This window comes from Echinops telfairi, unplaced genomic scaffold (assembly GCF_000313985.2).
Source record: "Echinops telfairi isolate 266 unplaced genomic scaffold, ASM31398v2 ScPeMD7_7420;HRSCAF=8458, whole genome shotgun sequence".
Lineage (NCBI taxonomy): Eukaryota > Metazoa > Chordata > Mammalia > Afrosoricida > Tenrecidae > Echinops > Echinops telfairi.
In genome coordinates this window covers 45,151,867-45,175,426 of record NW_022111320.1, presented here as the reverse complement: position 1 = coordinate 45,175,426, position 23,560 = coordinate 45,151,867, and the positions used below count along the sequence as shown (strand labels likewise).

General features: G+C 45.8%; 1 protein-coding gene across 1 annotated transcript in view; it reads left to right on the top strand.

Moving 5' to 3' along the window:
- PIK3R4 (phosphoinositide-3-kinase regulatory subunit 4) overlaps nucleotides 1–23,560 on the top strand; it is a 69,002-nt gene that overhangs the window by 42,083 nt on the left and 3,359 nt on the right. The window contains exons 11-17 of the mRNA XM_004704007.2: nucleotides 682–869; nucleotides 1,619–1,829; nucleotides 4,500–4,665; nucleotides 9,637–9,801; nucleotides 18,419–18,630; nucleotides 20,450–20,581; nucleotides 23,503–23,560. Coding sequence (XP_004704064.1) covers nucleotides 682–869; nucleotides 1,619–1,829; nucleotides 4,500–4,665; nucleotides 9,637–9,801; nucleotides 18,419–18,630; nucleotides 20,450–20,581; nucleotides 23,503–23,560 — 1,132 coding nt within the window. The remainder of the gene's footprint in view (nucleotides 1–681; nucleotides 870–1,618; nucleotides 1,830–4,499; nucleotides 4,666–9,636; nucleotides 9,802–18,418; nucleotides 18,631–20,449; nucleotides 20,582–23,502) is intronic.

Sequence of the window (23,560 nt, the reverse complement as noted above, 5' to 3'; positions counted from 1 at the left end):
CCCTGCAATCACTGGTTAGCAGGCCCTGTGCTCTCCCTGCAATCACTGGTTAGCAGGCCCTGTGCTCTCCTGCAATCACTGGTTAGCAGGCCCTGTGCTCTCCTGCAATCACTGGTATGTTTGAGCCTGTTGTTGCAGCCATTGCTGTATCAGTCCATCTCTTTGAGGGTCTTCTTCCAGATAGATTTTATTTTTAATTCTTCTTCTGGTGGCCTATGGTATAGTCAGTATTCCTTACCATAACCAGTAAAGGCATTGATTCTTCCTTGACTTTCCATATTTATTGTTTAGTTTTTACATGCACAGGAGGCAGTTGAGAATGTCGTCACGTGGGTCTAAACTCAATCTCAACTGCCACCGAGTCAATCCCGACTTAAAGCAACGCCACAGGACAGAGTAGAACTGCCCGCCCCCACCCCTGGTGGGGGGCCCCATTGCTGTAAGGATCACCTAGGGATCTTGATCAATGTAGCTTCTGATTCAGTGTATCTGAGGGGAAAGCAAGTTCTCTAGAACTGGTTTCAAGTCTTGTCATTTGCTGATGCATCAATAAGTTAGACAGCGTAGGAAACACATATGAAAGGGAGTCAATTGTTGCTCCTCTCCCACACTGAAAAGCAGTAAAGGCACATTCTGATTTTAGAGACCTTCAGATTAATTACTCTGAACCTATTTTCATAGCTAGAAAGCATGTCAAACAAGACTCGAATGTGAATGAAGAATGGAAAAGCATGTTTGGGTCCCTGGAACCAGCGAACATCCCACAGGCCCCACCTAAAGGGGGTGACCAGGACGTGACTCAGACTGGGAAGCCGTCTCGATCCGAGTCCTCTGCTGGCATTGGTGTCCCCTTGTCAACTTCTCCACAGGTACGGTGGCCTAGGAGACACCCCTCATGTCTTTGAATTCCATTCTACTGTTTTGGGTGTTTAAAGGCTGTGTACTGTACTGGAACAATCAATACTGTACCTTGTCCTTTAGAAAGGACACATTCTTGATAAGACAGGTTCGCCTTTCGTTTTATAACTAAGAGAGAATCTAGTTATTGAAATAACCCACCGGGTCTCATTTTAGAGTACTGACCGATTTAGTGATCTGAAATTGGAGGCTAGAGACATTATGGCTGCAGTGGGTCCTTTAAATCCTTTTTTCCTTCTCCAGTGGCACACAGATTTATCTGTGAAACAGCAACATTACTTTTGTCTGGGGAAAAAGTCCCAACGTTGCTATTTGTGATGAATGTTATGATCTGTTTGGTTTGTGTAAAATAAGCTTGTAATTTAAGGTTTCTCTTCTCTAGTCAGTCATTTTAAATGAGAAATATTAACTGAGCCAGGCTGATAAATTAAAATGACTAGTTCTTTTCATTAAAAGAATGAGACTTTATTTTGTTTAATGTTATTGCTGTGCTGATCATTTTTAACAAATAGTATTCATTTGTAGCTATTTTGACTAGGTTTTCATTTAACACATCACTGCATTAAAGTGGATTTTAAATTATTGATGCATTAATATGCACAAGAAGCTATTACAGTGAATAGGGAACGGGGGGCACATTTTCCCCTTCAACTGTTCTCTGCTGTGACATGAACCCCTACAGCTCTGTGTGTTGTTGCAGGTTACAGAAGCGACTACTGTCCAAAGTAGAAAGCCAACCATACAGGTGTTAAGCAGCACGGTTTTACCGTCCACCTACCAGATCCGGATCACAGCATGTAAGACGGACCTTCAGCAGCTCATGCAGCAGAAGCGGGAGCAGTGCAACGCCGAGCGCATCGCCAAGCAGATGATGGAAAACGCTGAGTGGGAGAGCAAACCACCGCCTCCTGGTAAGAGTGTGCTGATGGATAGTAGTTTGAGTCTAGCCTAGCGTCACACGGAGGAAGCTGATCCTTCATTACCAGACGAAGGAAGTCAGGCCTAAGCTGTCGTTAGGATGCCGGAGGAAGAAGTCTGAGTGAGAACTCTTAGGTCATTCTCGGTGGCATTTGGGCATCCTTATCTCTAGTGGCAAGTTACAGTGCTGCCGTGAGCCTGTAACGCACTGCCTCAAGCGCACTGGGTTTACCTCTGACAGCAGTGGTGCCACCTTCTTCGTTGAGGGGAAGGCTCTTGGAGGAAACGCATGTTGTCTCACTTTTAGCTTCTGGAGACTTTGACATGCACAGGTTCATTTTCTTTAACAGTAACAAAAAAAGTTGGCTATTTTGGAAAAGATTGGAAAGTCACCTACAATCTCATAACCCACTGCGTATCAGCATTCAGACTTTAGTGAAACACACCTGAGAAGATGTTTCAAGTATTTAGAAGTGTTTCAGATGAAAATGTGGCTGTAGAATTTGTGGAGAACTTTATTTTTGATGATTTCTCATATTTGACTTTAATAGTAAAGATATAAATTGAAAACCCTCTTCAAAGAAATGCCCAATGTGCTTATGCACGGAGGAAGAAAACCCACGTGGCTGTCCATGGCCTCCTTCAGGCGTGGACTTGGGAAAGTGCTGATTGAGGCTGATGCGAATGGGTGAACGGCACACCTAATCACATGCTTTTTTTTTTTTAACCAAAATAAAACCCAACCCAACCCACTGCCTCTGAGTCAGTTCTGACTCGGCGACCCTACGGGACAGGGCAGAATTGGCCTGTGGGTTTATTTCTCAGGCTGTAACCGCCGACCTTGGGGTTAGTTAGGAGCCTGCTCATAGCCACTATGCCACTTGGCCTCCCTCTTTACCAAAGTAAGTCTCTTCATATGTGTAAGTTGTGTCTGGGATTCCAAGCCATGCTGCGTACCAGCTCTGCTTTAGAAACAAACAAACAAGCAAACACACAAAAACAACCCTATACTATTTATTTTATGATCAAATCTGTCAGTGGCATTTTATATGTAGGCGGAGGTATGTATTAATGCAGTGATCACAGAAAGTGCCACATTTTGTGGTTCAAGAAATGTGTAATGGCTGTTAGACTTGATGTTTTCTGTCCACACATGAATGGTTTTGTGAGATTTGATTTTCTTCAGGGGGAAATGTTCAACCCAGCCTGGTATATTCTCTTGACTTCATGGCAAAGTGATTTTGATCACTTTCAAAGCCAGCAGATCCTCCTTGAAAGAAATTCAACTCCAGCTTTTCTTCTCGTACACATTGAGGTAGAGCTCGGGGAAGTGGTTTATTTTCTCTCTAAGGGTAAGCCAGGTCTGGCCATATTTGTGATTCATTTTTGTATCTTAGTAAAAAGGAATAATTTGGAAATGACATTTCTCTGTCACTTTAATTAGGCACCGTGCTAATTCCCAATATAGTGTGATCGTTGTGTTGCATTAAATAGTTTAATATAAAATATTATTAAATCTAACACTTACTCTAACTTAAAACATTTTATTCAGCAAATATTGAAAACAGTTATGTGCAGGGACCTATGCTAGGTACTTTGAATCATTATGAATGGGAAGACCCGCTGGCCTCGAGGGTAAATGAATCATATATAGAAAGATGTGTAATAGGGTGAAGAGGGTATAGATGTCATAAAATCTTAGCAAGTCCACAGCCATTCCGCAGCTGTCTTTTATAACACCAATTGATGCTACCAAGTTGCCACCACAGCATGAAGGTTTGCAGCTAGAGAAAGGTATTTGGGGGTTTACTGTGGACTAGGGACAATGCCGACTTTTTGTGCACCTCATTGGTCAGTGTAGTCACTGTTTCGGTTACGTGCCATCCCCTCCTTTTGGCCTTTGAGGAACTTGAGGCTGCATGAATGTTTGTACGTGGCCTCAGTCCCACATTTAGGGTCTAGTGGAGTTGGGTCTCTGAGGCTTTCCAGCTCAGATGAGCTCCTGGAGACCAGTTTCCCTAGCCAGCGTGCTCATCGCTTCACCCGACTGAGTCACTGGGTGGGGTGTGTAAGGGTAGACCGCTTTTGCTGCGCCGCCTCGGCAGTTTTGGGAGGAGTGCCTGAAGAGTGGTCTTTCCGAGGCTGGTTGGGCTGCACTGATGGCCATCTTGGGTGTCTTAATAAATAGATAGTATCTGTCATGATCCAGCAGGCCACTCTGAATCGGCCAGCTGCCCTTACATTGCCTCGTTCTTATGACAGCCCTCAAACTCATCACGGGTATGGGCGAGGTTGTATTTTTTAAAAAAATCATTTTATTAGGGGCTCATACAACTCTTATCACAATCCATACACACATCAATTGTGTAAAGCGCATTTGTACATCATTCTCAAAACATTTTCTCTCCACTTAAACCCCTGGCATTAGGTCCTCATTTTTCCCCTCCCTCCCCGCTCCCCCCTCCCTCATGAGCCCTTGATAATTTATAAATTGTTATTTTGTCATAGCTTGCCCTGTCCGACGTCTCCTTTCACCCACTTTTCTGTTGTCCGTCCCCCAGGGAGGAGGTCACATATAGTTCCTTGTAATCGGTTCCCTCTTTCCTACGCGAGGTTGTATTTGTAGGCTGTAGTTTAAGATCAACTCGTTTGCTTTTCCATAGGGTGGCGTCCCAAAGGGTTGCTGGTTGCACATCTTCATGAACACAAGTCTGCTGTGAATCGAATTAGAGTTTCTGATGAACACTCACTCTTTGCAACCTGTTCAAATGACGGCACGGTGAAGGTCTGGAACAGTCAAAAGATGGAAGGGAAGACCACCACTACCAGGTAGCGTGCACCCGAGGGGTCCACTCAGTCCTCCACTCATCCAGTCACCAGATACTTCCTGAGTACTGGCTCTGGTAGGCATGGGCTCGGTGTCAAGGATACACCGGTGATGAGTGGACAGAAACCCCTCTCCATGGAGCTTACATTTGAGTGGGAGGTGACAGCCAATACACATTATATATAAGTAAACTGTATCACGTGTCAGCTCGTGAGGACATCATGGGCGACAGTAGAGTAGGAAAGGAGATGGGAAATGCAACAGTGGTAGGAGATGGCGACATTTAAATAAGTTGGCCAGAAGAATTCCTCACAGAGAAAATGATATCTGAGGAAAGACTAAAAACCTGAGGGCAAGAGAATGTGCTGTCTAGGGGAAGAACATTTTAGGCAGAGGACCCAGGAAGCAGAAAGGCGGAAAGAGGTTGGCCCCCGGGAAGCAGCAAGACCTGAATGGCTGGGACAGAGTGGACAAGGAGGGAGGAAGAGGGAGAAGATTAGTTGGGGGCTTAAAGACCTTGAAGGACCTTGGCTTTTAGGCTGGGCAGGGGCTGGGGCCCCTTTGGAGGGTACGGAATGGAGGCGAGACATGCCGTGTTAGCTTCACAGAGTTGCTCTGGTTGTTGGGTTGAGCATAGACAGAAGTAGGGCCAGGACACGCTCAGACTGTTAGTCATCGTTCAGGCGAGATGGTGTCGCAGCTCACTGTCAACTAATCCAGCCCTGCTCACCGCCACCCTGTAGGACAGAGTAGAACTGCCGCTGTGGGTTTCCAAATGCACCGAGCTTTACGGGAGCAGAGACTTATCTTTCCTCCCACAGGGCAGCTAGTGTGTTTGAACTGCGGACCTCGCAGTTGGCAGCCTAACTTAGAACCCACTCTGCCACCAGCACACCTTCCATTATTGAGGTCTGTAAGGAAGGAGTACACGTATAAATTATTTTAGTTATGAATGATACTCTGTAGTTTGAAGATTTTGTGTTCGCTGCTAGATTTTGTGCTGTTTGTTTTAAAGAAAGACAGTTCTCACACTGTATAATTGCTGTTTTCGTATTCATTCTCTCTCGGCATTGCATTGTTCAGAACAGAAATCAAAAACCAATGAACAGGTTGGTTTAAATTTTTTTGCCAATATGGTATTGTGAAATTTTCAATACAAGAAAAGTAGATTTTTTTGTTCTCTAGAGAATATCTGTATATTTGCCGCTCAGGTTCTATAATAAGTTTTTCATATTCGCTATATCATGTAGTCACTCGTTTATGCCTTCCCCTCTCAGTCTATGTTATTTATTTTGGATGCATTTCAAAGTGAGCTGCAGATATCAGTTCACTTTCAATATTTCTTTATGGTTCTTTTCCCCCCTTTAGACCTAAAATTTATTTGCTGTGAGCTCCACAAATCCTGAGTGAACCCTTCCATGAATTCCAACAAGTTCTGTCGTCGAACCCCATGAAGCTCTAGAACATGACCGTAGCACCAGGATGTAACCCCTGCCCGTTTACCACCCCCCCTCACCCACATAACCCTAAGTGGTTCTTTATTCATGATCCTTTTTATTAGAAGGATATGGGACATTAACAGGAGGAAGCTTTACACATGTGCCCCCATGTGATAAACTCCCACGTGATTCTTGTTAGAGAGCTGTGCTGTTGTCTCCCAGTGTCGCTTTTCAGACAGTGCAGCCTCAGAAATGTTGTTAATTTAGCTGTATCATCTCTGGGAAGTGCGGGTCAGGAGATCGGTCCTCTGACGGGGGAAGGCAGTGGGCCTTGACTTGGAGGTTTTCTCTCAAGCCCAGGGTGAGGAGCAGGGAGGTGGGTTGCCCTCATCACGTCTTCATGGCTGAGGAGAGAAAAGGGATACCATTACTGTGGGTGGCAGGGTAAGAGCAGCAAAATGAATGTTTCTTTCCAGGAGATGTTACTCTAACAAGTTCCCAAACTTATTTTACCTACCGCCTTCTTTTCAGAACGAAAGAAACCATGAATAAGTCAGCACCTCCTCCTACTCCCTAAGCAACTAAAAGCTATGTACACTATAGCACCCAATCCAGGGTAACTAAAGCGTCAGTATCTGCTTTTGCAATCCCCCTGAGTCAGTGGAACATGGTGGTAGTGATGGGTTGCACATTGGGCTGCTAACCACAAGGTCAGTAGTTTGAAACCACTAGCCACCCCACTCGAGAAAGAAGAGGCTTTCTATACCTGCAAAGATTTACAGTCTCAGACACCCACAGGAGCCGTTCTTTGTTCTATATAGGGTTGCTGTGGGCCAGAATCAACTGGGTTGGCATTGATTTTGGTTTTGGATCATTCTGGCCCCATCTAGGGTGATGTTGCCACCCCCTTTGGGAAATGCTCTCCAGTCTAGTGCACTCTGACCCCTGAGGCCCTTCCTGCTTGCATTCTCATGGCTGACCAGCCAGCTCCCAGGTCTGACTTTCTCGGCGAATTATAAATAGTGGTTTAGGCCTCTTGGTTCTCCCATGTTCATCTGTCTTTTTTCAGTCAAACTTTCCCTTAGCCCTCTGAGGATTAGCTCTTCGTTTTTCTGAAATGAGAGTACTGACAAACCTTGTCAAAATCAACTGTTCCAGGACTTGGGAAATTTGGTAAAGGGTCCCAACAATCCAAAGAGTTTTATTCAGGAAAAAGAACTAAATCTCTGCGGAACCATAGTCCCACCCCAGGTCCTTGAGGGGTGCACCAAACTTACCTCCTTTCCCCCGAAGCTAGTGCCTTGATAACCAGCACCCACAACCATGACAGTTGGTGCTTGAGTACTAGACGGATTGGCAAGGACAGCAACAGTGGGTTTAAGCAAAGGAGCAGTTGCAGGGCTGGCTCAGGCCTGGACAGTGTTGCCTGCTGTTGTCCATTGAGTTGGAACAGACCCAATGGCACCCAACAACAACAGCAGTAGGCACTGGCCAGCCTTGGTGGTGCAGTAGTTGAAGCGCTTGGCTGCGAACCTAAAGGTCACCAGTTAGAACCCACCCGCTGCTTCGCAAGAAAAAGCTGCGACAGTTTGCTTCTTTGAAGGAACGGCCTTGGAAACCCGGTGGGGAAACCCGGTGGGGGAGCATTTCTGCTGTTCCCTTCTGTGGCTGAGTCAGGAGAGCCTGGAGGACGGTGGTTTTTTGCTTTTTTATAGACCAGCCACTAGAGGGATCATCTAGTTTTGGCAGTCCCCATAGCCTCAGCGTGCCTCCGTTTGGTGTGTGGTAGCTCCTTCTCAGACTCTCGTCATCTGACCTACGCATGGCTGGTTGTGGGAGAAAAGCCGTACCCACAGGCACTTGCCAGTAGTAATGGCAGCCATTGTGTTGAGTGCCACTGCCCCAGGAGGCGTTCCCAGTTGGGACTAATACGTAACCGAAGCATGGAAGCCACAATATCCATCTGCTGATGGAAAGACACCGCCGTGTTATATCCATATAATACAGTATTACTCACGCATACAAAGGAATGAAGTCGTGAACTATGCTAGACCATGGATTGACCTTGAAATCGTGTCAAGTGAAAACGAGCCAGACCCAAAGGTCACATATTGTATGATTCCAACTTTTTTAAATGCCCAGAACAGGCAAATCCATAGAAAATGAAAGTAGTCTAGCTTTTCCCAGGGACTGGGAAGAAAGGGAGTGAATGTAAGTAGGCATGGGCTAGGTTTCTTGTGAGGCTGATGGAAATGTTCTGGAATTTGGCGGTGGTGATCTCTGCTCGAACAGTGAAGCCTGGGAGAGCTGGAGCTCACCGCCTTCTTCTCTGGGTCTCCCAGGGTTCGCCTTTGACGGTGCAGTTTTCCCACTTGCACCACTCCCTCCCTCGTAAACACCCAGGGACTTTCCCTTCTCCAACGGGTCTCTTTCTTATACTGGTTCTGGCTTTTGCAAGTTTCACTGTCCATTCAGTTCACTGAATTTTGCATATTTTATGGTATTTGAATTGTAGCTCAGTAAAGTTATTATTTAAAAAAAAGGTAAACCAGAGCGAGGTCCATATTTAAAAAGCAAATAAAGATCCCACATTAACAAGCAAGGATCTATGTGTGTAATATGCATAGTTAACCCTTGGGAAGAATATATAGTAAAATGTTCATAGTGTTTCCCTCTGGGTGCTAGAATTATAAATGATTGGACTTTTTCTGCATTCTGTAGTTTAATAGTATTTGAGCATTCAATATGTATTCACTGGAGTAACAGTGTGAAATAACTTCCTAAGGATGGATTAATAGAGTAGACTTGGCGTTAGGGGTTTGGGACCTGTAGAGGTATGACCACTCAGTGGTCAGGGTGGAGGACAGTGCCGAGGGAACTGGTGATAATGGGAGGCACCTGGTATAGATTGTCGTGTTTGTGTTTGATAGTGAGTGTAAAGGAGAACAATGGAAAGGTCAGAGTAAGAGTCCCTAATGGTGTATGGGAGAGACTGAATGTAAAATTTTGCATTCATGGATACTTTATGATATAAGTAACCTTCATGGTGTAACCCATTTAAATAAGTAAAACAATCTGTGTTTTATGAACAAATAAGGCCCAGAACAGGTTACGTGGCTTGACCTAGATCACTCAGAGAGTAGCCAAATTCAAACCTCTGATTCCGAGCCTGTGCATTTCAGGTGCTGCCAGCCTGAGTGTTTGGAAGGAAGGGTGGAGTGGCTGGAGGGTGTAAGACTAAGGATTTAGAGCATTAAAAAGCTGACGAGGAGAACTGGATCGGAAGTACAGTTTGGGAGTCCAGTTAGAAAGCGGGACCGATAGTCTTCTTTCTTCGACAAACTATAGAGTGTTAACATGGCCATTTGCAAGATCAGGCGAAAAGGTGATTTGGTAACAGTACTTCTGAGAGGGAGAGTCTTGATTTTGTCTTGAGGCTAGGGTGATAAAATGAACTTTAAAGTATTAACATTGTAATCAGTAGCACTGCACTTGTGGCTTTCTGACATGAAATCTTCCTTTCCTTTCTTCCAGATCTATTCTGACATACAGCCGGATTGGGGGCCCTGTCAAGACGCTCACTTTCTGCCAGGGCTCCCACTACTTAGCCATCGCATCGGACAATGGCGCCGTCCAGCTTCTCGGGATCGAGGCTTCCAAGCTTCCCAAGTCTCCTAAAATTCATCCCATCCAAAGCAGGTATGTACCGAGCTTTCATCACTCAAAGCCTTTGCATGTGACGCGCCATAGCGGTTCAGTCTCCTCTCCCCTTGCATGAGGTGTCGTTTGGATCAACCTGAGCGCCTTACATTGTACTTTTTATTGTAATTTTTGCTTGTGATTTGGGGGAAAGGCTACAGAACAAGTAAGTTTTCCATTCCGACACATGGTGTTTCACAGCACTGACTGCTGTTTCCATGATGTAGCCCAGCTGTCCTATTTCCCCTGTGTTTCCTGTTTCCACTCATCCATCCCTTGCTTTACCTGAGCTGTCCCTGAGCTTACCTCTGGGCAGATGCTGCCCTTCTGACCTTCTGTGGTTGACTGTTCTAAGGGGGTGGATGCAGTCACTTACTCCAAGGAGGCCCAATTTCCTGGTGTTACTGTTCACCGTATTTATCTCCTGTCCATTTGAAAATTGAGCCAAGGAGAGGGTTCAGTTCGAGACACACAGAGTTAAGGGCCATTGCCTCAGAGGCTCTGCCAGTCTCGACGAGGTCAGTACGCCTGGGTATTCTTGTGGTATTGTGTCTTGTTCCACATTTCCCCTCACTCCATCTAGAACGCCTCTTACAATCCCTTGCAGAGGGTTCAGGGATCGTAGCTGGGCACCATCTCCCTTGGTCTGCGGATCTTGGAGGCTGATGCTTGTGGACTAATTATTTCCATATGCCATTGATTTTTCTTCATCCATCTGTTTGCTTTGGATGGGGAGGGACCAATAATTGCACTCTGGATGACCGCCTACACGTTTTTAAGATTCAGTCACCACTCACCAAGACAGGATGTGAAACATTGTCTCTGTAGACTCTGTTACCCCATTTGGCCATGCCCCTAAGACTGTGTTCCTCAGCTCCTCATTCCCTCCAGAAGTTTGGTTATGGCCAACAAGTTTTCATAACTTTGCCTTTGATATGTTTTGTACATCATGGATGTATTTGCAGCACATATAAATGCATATATAGAAGTATCTTCTGTCAAGCTTATACTTGTTCCTGGATGTAATACTATTCTCCATACACACCTGCCAAGTTTGCATGTCTGTCTGTTATATATCCACTTAGAGCTTATTGTTATTATTTGTGTTAGTCTGGGTAGACTAGAGAAACAAATCCATGGACGCACATATGTGTCTAAGAAAGAGATTTATATATACAAGAATTGAACATGGAGAAAGCATCCCAACCCAGTCCAGTCCAAGTCCTTAAGTCCGGTACTAGCCCATATGTCTGATACCAATCTATAAAGTTCTCTTCAGACTCACGAAACACATGAAATGATGCCGAGTGCAGGATGATCACAGGCCAGTGGGTAGAAAGTCTTTGGATCCAGTGACGTTGTGAGCATCTCAGCGCCGGCAGGGGTCTCTACGTGGCTTCTCCGGCTTCGGAGGTCTGGTTGCATTAGGGTAGATCCATGTATCTTCTCCAACTTAGGGCACCAGCTTAGTTCCATGTATCTTGTCAGCTGCAATGTCTCCCAGGGAGTGGCAGAGAGAGAAAAGTGTCTCCCACCTCTAAGGAGGAAGTACCGGATTTCCCAGAATTCTCGGAAGGCCACGCCCACACAGAGGCCTCATTGGCTATGATCTGATTGACAAGCTAGACTCCACCCCTACACTCTTAATCCTCAAAGTGACAAATGATTATATATCTACCACATCATTGTTATTGCGTAAGTGTGAATGTGAAAGTATTCACTTTGTTATCTCTAATTCTTGTTTTTCCTAGTGGCTTCTTTTATGATTTATCCTCCCTTTTCCTGTCACCTCTGGTGAACCTCAAAGAACGTTTCCTTCTCTGTGTAAACTTGAGTTTTACAGTCGTGATCTCATTCAGTATTTGTCCTTTGGTTGGCTTATTTTACTCAGCATGTCCTGTAGTGTTCCTTTCTGTGTTGGTACTGTTATTCATCCATTGGTAGGCCCTTAGATGGCTTCCATCTTTTTGCTGTTGTAGTGAACATGGGTGTATGTATATGCATGCCACGTCTCTGATTTCTGTAGGACATATACCTAGTAGGAGGCCTTTTGGTATTTCTAACTCTTCAAAGATGTTCTATAATGTTTCCACCGTTGCATCATTTTACAGTCCCACCAGCAGTGTGTGAGGGTTCCAGTCTCTGCACACCTTCACTTAGCACAGTGGTTCTCAACCTGTGGGTTGCGACCCCTTTGGGGGTCAAATAACCCTTTCACAGGGGTCACCCAATTCATAACAGCAGCAAAATGACAGTGATGAAGTAGCAAGGAACATAATTTTATGGTTGGGGGGGTCACCACACATAAGGAACTTTATTAAAGGGTCGTGACATTAGGAAGGTTGAGAACCACTGATTTAGGTCCTTTGATGCATCTTGAATTAGTTTTTTTTTAATATGGTGAGAGAGAGGGATTTTGTTTCATTCTTCTGTACCTGGATATCCAACTTGGCAAATTGCCAGGAACATTTGTTAAAGAGCCCTTTGTTAAAGATAGGTGGATGGGTTGACTGCTGGATTCTCAATTCTATATCAGTATGTTATTCTGGGTTGAGTGAAACACATTCATAGGCACTCATGTGTATAAGAAAGAGCTTTATATAAAAAAGCAATTGTATATTGAGAATACCATCTCAGCCCAGTCCAGATTAAGTCTCCACATCCGATATTAGCCCATATGTTTGGTACTAGTCCATAAATTCCTCTTCAGACTCAAACAACACATGCAATGATGCCGAATGCAAGAAGCTCACAGGACAGTGGGTGGAAAGTGCTGTGGATCCAGGGGCAGTGGAAGCATCTCCAGGGCTCTGGCTGCCATCAGTGTGGCTCCACAGGAAGGTGAAGCAGAGAGAGTGTGTGTCCAGCTTCCAGGGAGGGAGGCAGGACTTCCCAGAGTCCTCAGAAGGCGTGCCCACACAGAGGCATCATTGGCTATGGCCTGATTGACAGGCTAGACTCCACCCCTTCCCTCAAGTGAATAGGAGATGATGTAACTGCCACAACCATTGTTCTCTGTGGCTGTCATTGGAGCAGTGCCGGGCTGTTTGCACTACCAAGGCTGGGTAATAGGTGTTGAGATTGGGGACTGAAGTCACCTCCTACTTTGTCTTTTTTAGAAGTGCTTTGCTTATCAAGTGTCTCTTTCCTTTCTGATTAAATTTGGTGATTAGTTTTTCCATCCCTTTAAAGGGAATCTGGATTACCCTCCATCTGTAGATCGCTTTGAGTAGTATTGGCATATTCATAATGTTAAGTCTGTCTGTCCTTCAGCATGATCTTTTTTTTCCTATATATATAGTTCTCTCTCTTTTAAAATTCTTTGATTCTGTTTTTATTATTAATACCATTATTATATAATATACATTTTTGAAATTTGTGTTTTATTTATATAATTCTCATGGTATTTTAGTTTTCTTTGTACTGTCTGGTTGTATTTGTCTGTAACTATTTCATCTTTTGGGTGGCTATTATAAATTGTATTGTTTTACTGATTTCCTTCTCAGAATCATCTCTGTTAATAAAAGAATCTAATTTTTGTAGGCTCTTGTATCCTGCCACTTTGCAAAATCCTTTTAGTTTGGCAAAATCTTACTAGTTCCCAGCAGTTTTCTTGTTTAGTCTCAGAATTTTCTACGAATGAGGATCTTAGCATCTGAAAATAGAGTTTCACTTCTGCTTTGTCATTTTTGATGCCTTTTATTTATTCCCCTTTGAGATAGTTAAAGTTTATCGTGCCAACCTGGCCGATAAACACATTTGGGATTAATTGTAGGGCGGAGAGATAAATGGCTCAGTGAGCCTCGCCTTTTGAGTTCTTGGGTCTCTTGCTTTGTGATGGTCGGACCAGGGTGCAGCTGCTTTAGCCAGTTCTCTGCTTCAGCTGGCAAGGCTCACTTCCTGCAAGACATCCCTGAGGAGAAACCACATGGACCAACCCCGATGCAGCCTTGGGTGCTGGAACAGCCATGTGGAGACCCCTGCCAGTGCTGAGATGTTTACACGTTCACTGACTCTGCTTTCCTCCTGCAGTTGGCATCATTGTGTGTGTTTTGTGAGATGGAGGAGGACTTTGTAGATTGGTGTGGGACATATGGGTTAATGTTGGACTTGTGGGCTTGGGCAGCACTGGGTTGGGATGTTTTCTTGATGTGCACTTACCCTTTATATAAAACTCTCTCTTATACATGAGTTTCTGTGGATTTGTTTCTCTAATGTACCCAGACTAACACACCCTTTTTTGCCTAATTGCTTTTGGTTTGGACTTTTCAGTACTGAATTTAATAGTGGTGGTGATAAAAGGCTACCTTGTCTGACTCCTGTTTGTAAGGAGATTGTTTTCAGGCTCTCCAATGAGAGTGATGTTGGCTGTTGTTTTTGTATGTGTGCATTTCATTATCATGAAGAATTTTTGCTCTTTTCCCATTTTGCTGATTTGTAGGATTTGCCGTTGAAGCTGTCTTGGCCAGGATTTGTTTTGGTTGGGTGTTCTTTTCTTAAGCACATGAAATAAATAATGCTGTAATTTCAGCACACACAGAAAAATCACAGCTCGTTAGTTTCAACAAATTACATCTAAGTGTTTTATATCCTGCCAATTTGTCAAAGGTCAGAAGGGCAGCTCCAAGCCTGTGCTCATCCCAGTCTGGAATCTGTCAAAATAACCTAATTATCAGTTACATCTTCTTTTTAAATTACTAAGAGCACAGTTCTGTCCGGCCGGTGTTTAGAATGTGAATGTTCTTCATTAAGAAATCCTGCATTGTCAGCATTCTGCCACTTGGCATTAAAGCCGCGAAAATTGATGGGAACACAGAGCGAGCTTTTAGAAAGATAGTTGGTCTTATCATATCATTGTAAAAATGAAACACTAGCTGTTTTTATTTAGAATTCCTTTCACTTATTACAAATTATGGTTGCTTACAGCCAAGAACCTATAGGGCAAGATATCTAAGGCAAAGAAAGCATAAGTTTTTCAGCTGACCGATACATGCTAGACTCTGAGGATTTCAAAGACAAACAAGATACGTTATACTTTCTTGAAACTGAAGTCTAGTGGAAGAGATATTGGGGTAGGTCCACGTGGCTTCTCCTCAGGGATGTCTTGCGGGAAGTGAGCCTTGCCAGCTGAAGCAGGGAACTGGCTAAGGCATCTGTACCCGGGTCTGACCATCACAAAGCAAGAGACCCAAGAACCCAGTGCCCGGTGGGAATGTGCCACGCTATGGGGTCTACAGAAGGGATTGGGAAGAAGGCCTGGAAAGACGCGGCCAGGCTGGAGTTTGGCAGCCAAAGCAGGTGGTCAGGCAGGGAGCCCAGAGGAAGAAAGCAGGGCAAGGAGATGCTGGTAGCTTTAGTGGGTCAGTCACTCTTGGCCATTGGGCGGCTAAGATACGCAGGAGATGTTTGTTGGGTATTTTGTCTGTCTTTGTTTAAAATTAATATTTAAAAATAGGTATTTCCAACACACTCAGAAAATATTTGGGCAGGTTTTCCCCAAAATATGTTAGATTATGTCCTTTATCCTTGTGCGTTTTCTTATAAGCCTATTTGCTCCGAGGCGGCAGTACAGGCATATGACCTTTGGGTCCTTGTCAGTTAACAAGGAGCTGCTGAGAGCGTGTGCAGTGACTGCGCTGGCAGGACTCACAGACGGGCACATTTCGTGCACCGGTCCCTCCGAGCAGCAGCTTCTCTTTCTGTGAATGTTCCTGTCTGAGCAAACGTTGACTACCGAGATTGGGAGATGGTGCCACGGTGCATAGAGTACGTCGATTTCATTCTGTCTGACAGCAGCGAGCTCCCAAGAAACCAACCATGCTTAAGTCTCTTTGCGGTCCCATTGAACTGGATTAGCTGTGTGGTCCCATTGAGCTGGCTCTTCTTAATAATCAGAATCCGTAGAACTGTTCACATTTTCCTTTACACATGGGCTTTTCATGACCCCTCTAGAGGGAGTCTTGTCAGAGTTAGAATGTTTAAGTGTTTACTGAAGACAGGGCCCTGCAAATAGAGCCTGCATAGTACGGTACATCGACTAAGAAAAATTTACCATTTCTAAAAAATAGCATCACAAATGAAGAAGAATATGCAACCAAGATGTCTGACATGCAAAATCAAAAATATTTATCACTCAGCTCTTCACTGAAAACGTTTGCCTCCTCCTGAGCTAAGAGATAAAACGAAAACCACTCTGTGCAGATGCATGCTATCTACACACTGATTATGTAGGCCAGCCAGCGTGCTTTCTCATTTTCTCTTTTAGGGTTTAAACCGGGGGCTTATTATGAAGTTTTGCGGTCGTGAGATAGGTCAAGAGAGGTGGATTTCTTTCTGTCATGACCGTGTACCTGTGTCTTATTCATGGGGCGTTTTCCTAGGACAGTGTCGTTGGAAAACCTTTACCATCTACTTGCAGCCACATCTTGTCCCTTCAGACTTCTCTTTGTCCCTTAAACTCACCGAACGTTTGAAAGAAACAGTCTGAGTCCTTCAGGATGCCCAAACTGCTGTTCTGATGTGATCCAAGACCCAGAGCGCAGCAGTGTTTGGGAAAGGTTCAGAGAAGGCAGTGCTGCCTCCAGAAGTGTGACCCTAGATGGAGAGGAAGGCTGGGAAAGAGTAAGTTCACATGTTGATATCTGTGCTTACTTTTAAAGGCTTCTATAGTTTTGTAGCCGGCTTTGTGACGATTTTAGCATCTATGCAAAGGGGCACTGGTGGCGTCGTGAGTTAAGCATTAGGCTGCTGACCACAGACTTAACAGTTCAGTACCATCAAGCCATTCTTCAGGGAAAAGACGAGGCTTTGTACTCCGGTAAGGAGTTAGTCTCAGAAACCCACAGGGGCAGTGCTGTGCTCTAGGGTTACTACGAACCAGATATGAGTTGGTGGTAGTGTGTTTGGCAGTGTATACACATACGTACACAACATAAGCATGTATATATGCACACACACGCACACTGTCCCTGTGTTACCAACATCTATAAATCCCATTAGAAATGCAAGGCACATATGAAGAAACTTCAAAAAGTTCATGGGAAAATGGAATTGAAAGATAACGGAATATTCCCATGAACTTTCTGAAGACCCTCGTACATGGTTTGTAGTAACCATGATTTATAATGGGTACTACTTTATGGCACACATAAAAACAGTATTATTATTACTATGTTTATTGTTATAGTAAAGATGCCTTAGTGTATCTGAAAGTGTTTCTTTAGTGCCTTTCGTTTAGAGAAAGGTATGCTATCACATACTAAGACAAAAGATTTACCTGATGGCACAAACTGTTCCTAACTGTTAAGACTTCTATACACATAGAATTTAAAGATAGGCTTTGATTGTGGAACTTGTGCATAATTTAGAGACTACTTATACATTTATATACACAAAGGTATATGCATAAAATAAATATACATGTATGTGCATACAGGAAATCATATATGTATTTCCTAAATCTATCTGAGAGTGGTTGGAAGCAAGGATACTGCTGTATCAATGAAATAATCCTGGTGGCCAGATCTTGATTTAAATATCATTCTCCCCCCAAAAGGAATTGGGACTTCTTGGAAACTTGGGGTTTCTAGGCCTGGGAAAGAGAAATTGAAAAGGTAAGTCTGGAGCATCTCTTGGAGAGCTAGGAACCATGCTGAAAGAGCTCACAGTGGCCAGAGTTGTGTTCGCTTTGCTTAGCAACAGCAACAAAACAGCCGTGGATTATAATCCAAGAGTACAGTATGTGTTCATTAGCATATACTGGTACAAATTAGTAACTGAACGAATACCCTAATGGGGAAGAAGGGACAGCTCCTTCACAGAGGATTCTGCTAAGTGCAGAAGGAATGGGGATCAGAGCACCACCAGTAGAATAGCAGCGTAATCATTGGCGCAGGCATGGCTCCTCAATGGTGCTCAAATTACCTGGCAGATGGATGGATGGTTAGCAGAAGAGGGAGGTTTCTAGTCTCAGAAGTATTTCCCCCACGTCCTGAGGGCAAAACACAGTCCAAGCAGATACCACGGTAGCCAGATGAGCAGAGTGAAACGTCAGCAGTCATGCCGATTAGTACGATGTGTACCCGCCTCATGACCTGCATCCCACGAAGGCATACCTCAGGCCAATCACAGGAAAGCACACAAATACAAATCGGGCGAACAGGCCACCCATTCAGGAACTGGCAGTCTTCAAAAATCTCCATTGTGAAAGACTGAGCTGTCACAGACGGGAGGGGTCTGAGGATACCTGGCAGCTCAATCCCATGTGCTCCTGGATTGGATCTTGGATAGAGAGAAGGAATACTAGTAGAAAAACGGAGTGTGCTCTGCGTTCTCGTGTCGTATGAAGAGTAGATTTTAGTTTTGATCGTTGTTTTCTGGTTCTGTAAATTGGTAACATGAAGGGAAGGTGGGCGAAGGGCACGAGGAAACATTCCGTAAGGTTTTTGCTACTCGCCTATAAATCTCATAGGACGTTAACAACGTCTCAGCTAGATGGGTGGCAGTGCTTTTAATTTCCTGACCAGGCATGGCATATACATTTATCGTCAATGAAAACCGGCGCCCTGTTTTCGGTGGCTGGCAAAGCCGTTGCCTCTCGCCTCGTGTCTTTGTCTAGAACTCTGGATCAGAAGGAGGACGGCTGCGTCGTGGACATGCATCACTTCAACTCTGGGGCGCAGTCGGTTCTAGCTTACGCCACAGTGAACGGCTCCCTGGTTGGCTGGGACCTGCGGTCTTCAAGCGATGCGTGGGTGTTAAAGCACGATTTGAAGTTGGGCCTCATCACTTCCTTTGCTGTGGACATCCACCAGTGCTGGCTCTGCATTGGTAAGCTGCCTTTCAGGCCCCTCACCAGGACTGGAGTGGCCAGTGTTCTTTTTCTTATTGGTTATCCTCCCTCCATTCCTTATCTCCGCCCCCTCTGCAATAGTTATAATCACTTGTAATTAATTTTTAATGAAAAGGCAGACGTGAGAGGGTGTAACCAGTATCTGAAGTCATGAAACCGTTTCTTCCTTTTCCTTAATTTGATGTGAGCCACTTCTCTTTCTCACCACTATGACGATCAGGTTGGCTGCCTTTGTCTTCCTCTGCCAGGGAACCAGTTGGCTTGCCTTCGGGAAAGCGGCATTTGAGTTTGGGTAGACAGACTTTTAAGTCCCGTCACCTCAGGCAAGCCACCTAACACCGCTGGGTCCTAGTTGCCTCGCTGGGAGCTACTCCTTTCAAGGACTGCTTGGAGGACTTAAGAGTTGAAGCGTGATCATGTACCCAGTCTGGGAGAGGACTAGAACCACAATTTCTTGCCTGCTACCGCTGGCCGTCACACTACCTTAGAGGCTAAGGATGCACTGTGTGGTCCTGTTTGCTTATTTCCTCTGGGTTTAATTTCAAAGTTTTCCCCACGAGGGATTTGAGCTCTTACAGGAGCCGGGAGTCTGCATTGACTCGGTGGCAGGGAGTTGAGTGTTTTGGTCTGGTGCTGACATTTGTGTTTCCAGATTTCCCTCCCTTGTGCTACTGACAGTGTTACTGGCTCTTGATTGCTTTTTAGACGGAATGCGTTATTTTTTGCCTTTTATGTGAATACACTGCTCAGGTCAGGAAGATGTACTGTGGGGCACAGAGGGTCAATAGTTCACCCTTAGCAAACGTGTAGGCCCCGTTGATGCCTCTTAGGCGTCTTGATCAGTTTGTGAGGAGTGCAGCCAGGGCTCCCTGTGGCTGTGGCCCCCTGGTGTGGAGGGTGACGCGGTAAGAAGCGAAGGATCCCGCCGGGCCTTGGGCCTTTTCCTATCCTCACCTTGCCACTGGAATCAGAGCCTCTCCAAGAATCTTCTCCTGCTTCTCTCATGACAAGCTGCCAGTGTTGGAGCAGGCGTTTTTCTTCTGGACGAAAAGGGGGTTTGAGCGATCACTGGCACATGCGTACCAGGCACTGCCCCGTTTTTGCTGTCCAAGTGCACACCCATACTGGTCCCCAGGAATCTCAGAGGAGAACCCAGACCAAATCAGACTCACTGCCATTGAGCTGATGCGACTCACAGCGGCCCTCCAGGACAGGGGGGCACTACCCCAGCGAGTCGCTAAGACTGTAACTCTTTATGGGCATAAAAAGCCCCGCCTTTCTCCTGTGGAGCGGCTGGTGGTTTTAGACAGCTGCTCTAAGTTAGCAGCCTAACCACAACACCACTAGGGCTCCTGGGAGGAGAGCACCCCAGAAACAATGGAAGAGGAGTGATACCAGCAAAGCCGCTGCTTCTCTGGGACAGCCCAGTGATCCGCTGAGTGCTGTCTGCCGCAGCCTGAGCATTTGCCTTGCCAGATCCAGCTGCTCTCTCTGGTGTGGCTGTCTTTGTGGGCACCTTTAGCAATTAATAACAGGGCCAGCACTTAATGAATTATTCATTTTCATTCGTGGAGCAGTTCTGTAATAGCGTTGTGATAAGCACTGTGTGTCTTTGTTATTACTACAGCTGTGCTGTTAGGAATTGGGGAGTGCAGCCTCGTGAAAGCAAAGCCTCTCTGTAAGTGACTGAGGCAACTTCCAAGCACTTCAAGTAGATGCTGCTTACCATTTGTATAGATGCTGCTTGATGAGCCTTGACCAGTGAATGACCATTTACTTGTGCCCTTGTTCTGTCAGGTACCAGCAGTGGGACCATGGCCTGTTGGGACATGAGGTTCCAGTTGCCAATTTCCAGTCACTGTCACCCTTCCAGGGCTCGGATCAGGCGACTCTCAATGCACCCCCTGAACCAGTCCTGGGTGATTGCAGGTAAAACAGAGGCTACTGTCCTATGATGGGGCTTTCATAGAAACTAGGTACCATCCTGCTTTCAAGACACTGATGTTTCTATGCTTTCAATTTGACATTTGGGCTGAGTGCTTCTGTCCGCTGTGTTCTGATCACAGAAGTTCCCTCCCTGATACCTGAGTGGCATTTCATAGCTAGGATGTTTTACAGTGGTCTTATCCATCACCACCACCCTGCTCCATTCCCACCTGTCCCCCCACATCTCTCTTCCGCCTCTCTCTTCTTGCATCTTCTATTTTTGTTAGCCTATAACTCTTTTCCTAGCCACCCAAGTTTGAAACCTGAATTCATCCTTCTCAATGGCCATTTCTGATTGATCTGTTCCTGGTGTTTCTCCCAAGCACACCTTCCTCCAGGTTTTGAATGTCCCTGCCGTATGGGGCACTCAACTTTTCTTGTATAGATTCTTGGGCAAGACACTTGGATGGATCCTCATCTGTAAAATGTGATTTAAAAGACTTCCTTTGCAGAGTTGTGGGGCTTTGAGATGAACATGGGAGTACACAGCCAGGCGCACAATGGGGACGCAGAAACCATGGCTCTTGTTCTTCTCGTTGCCCTTGTAGGGTCTGCTCGCCACGAGGATCTTTCTAGTTTGTTTTCATGCGCACAGTCCATTTCACACACTGCTGCCAGTGAGGCCACCAGTGTGCCAAATGCAGTGGCCTCTCCTCTTAGCTGACCGTCCACTTGGTCAGTCGATCATTTCCGTCCTTTTGAAGTCCCTTTTTAATCTGATTTCAAGGGTATCACTCTTAGCTCTCCCATTTCACGGATTTATAGTTCAGACTTAAAATTGGCCTGCCTCAGGGTAAGTCTTTGTAGTCTTAACTAACGGCTTCTCCTTCGACGCTGAACCCTTTAGTGATCTCATCCAGCCCCTGCTTTAAATATCAAACTTCTATTTCTGACTTTGACATCTCCCTTGGAATTCCTACCCTTCTGTGTTTACTTTAAAAATCTTCTCTAACATGTTTACTTTAATCTCTTCTAGGTTTACATTAAAATCTCCTCTAATCTAAACTTGACATGTGTAGATCGAATCCTTTATTTCCTCTTTATCAGTGGCCCACTACTACCTCCTAACTTGAGACACATGGAGCTCTCTCTCTCATGGGTGCTCAGGCGAGAAGCCTAGCGGGACCCCTGCCTCTGATTTAGCTCTCATCGTACTTGCAGTCCGCCAGTTAGGCCCGTAGGTTCCCGCCTGAGGATCTGGAGAATCCGATCACTTCCTGCTGTTTCCATCACTACTTCCCGAGTTCACCTGTGGCTCTAGTACTGCCGTCAACTGTGCACTCCTTGCTTCTCCCTTTGCCCTTTCTGTCCTCCGTCCAAGGCCTTCCCGTGGCTTGTCAGCCAACCTCACAGCCAAGCTCCTTTTATCGCCCCAAAGGCAGTCCAGGTTCTTGTCCCCGGCTCCCTCTGACCGTGATCATCAACCAGCCTCAGAAAGGAAACACGTGGCATCTTCAAGCTGGGGTGATTTGAGGAGAATTCCTTTTCAAAGGAGCTGTTTTCAAAGCTGTGGGGGTAGGGGCCTGACAAAAGACAGTGCAACAACATGGGGCTAGAAGCAGTAGAAGAGGGGAGGGGAGAGGATGGTCACTAAACTTTGGAAAGAAGAAGTTGAGTAGAGCAGGCCTTTGGGAAGAGTGGTGGTTTTGGGTTGAGGCATCCAAGCAGCCTGGAATAGTCACCTTCCCGTGATCTGCCCTCTAGGTCTGTATTCGTTTGCCACGACTGCTGCAAACTACAAACTGCAAGTTTGGTAGCATCGAACAGCCCCAGTGTATTCTTATAGGTCTCAGACCCAAACCCACTACCATGGAGTCAGTTCTGACTTGTGGCAACCCTGTGTCGGCTTCTGAGACTGTCGGTCTTAGTAGGAGCAGACAGCCCCATCTTTCTCCTGCACTAACAGTACCGGTGGTTAGAAAGTCAAAATGGGTTTCACTGGACCCAAATCAAGGTATCAGCAAGACTGGGCTCCCTTCGGAGGGTCTAGGTCAGCATCTGGTCCTTGCCTCTTCCTGCCGCAGACCTTGGCACCTGCCCTTCCCGAATGTGCAGAGCCTGTGGCTTAGCACCTTGCCTTTCTTGTGTGTCCACGGCTCCTCCAGTCTGCCACTGGTGACTGTAAGTAGTGCTCAGCCAGATAGATAGTCCACGGTGAGCTGTCTCCAAACTCTTACTCACATCTGCGAAGCCACTCTTACATGTTGCCATGGAAGGGAACACCACAGATAAAGAGATTAGGAGCCGAGTATCTCAGGGGCCACTACGCAGCCTTTCTTAGCAGGATCCCTTCTAGAAACTGTAGGGCACAAGAGCCTGCTGGTGTGGCCTATGGGGGCCTGGTGACCAGCCCGAGCACTCTGTCCCGCTGCTCGGCCCCGCACTAGCCCCGCTTACTCTATGAACCAGCACCTGCCACTCAGGGCCTTTTGTTTTGTGTAGCCGGCCTCCCTAGGACGTGAGTTCGTTCTGTGAAGCAGAGTTTTCCCCACTTTTGTTCTCTGCGAAGCAACCTCCAGTGTGTGTGTGTTTGTGTCCCACCCCGGAACCAGGCGTGCACTGTTAGGCGGTACCATTTCCCCCTTCATTTCTGCACTGCATGTTTCTGTTTGTGATTTGCCTTTTCTCCACGTGGTTGCAGATCAGTAGATAATTAGGGCGAGGCTGTTACTTTTTTGTGTGTGTGGGGGGGTACTCATCCAGTCTGGCCACAGCCTGGATGTTGTTTAAAATCCCCAGAAGCGTCGTGCACTGGCTGCGGCAGCTAGGACCCGTGCAGGCGGGCCTGCATCATTTGCCGAGGTGAAAGCTTCCAGGCTAGGGCTTTCCTGTGTGAGTAACGGTTCTGGCCTTTGTCCCCCCAGCTGCCCAGGGCAACAACGAAGTGTCCATGTGGGACATGGAGACCGGCGACAGAAGATA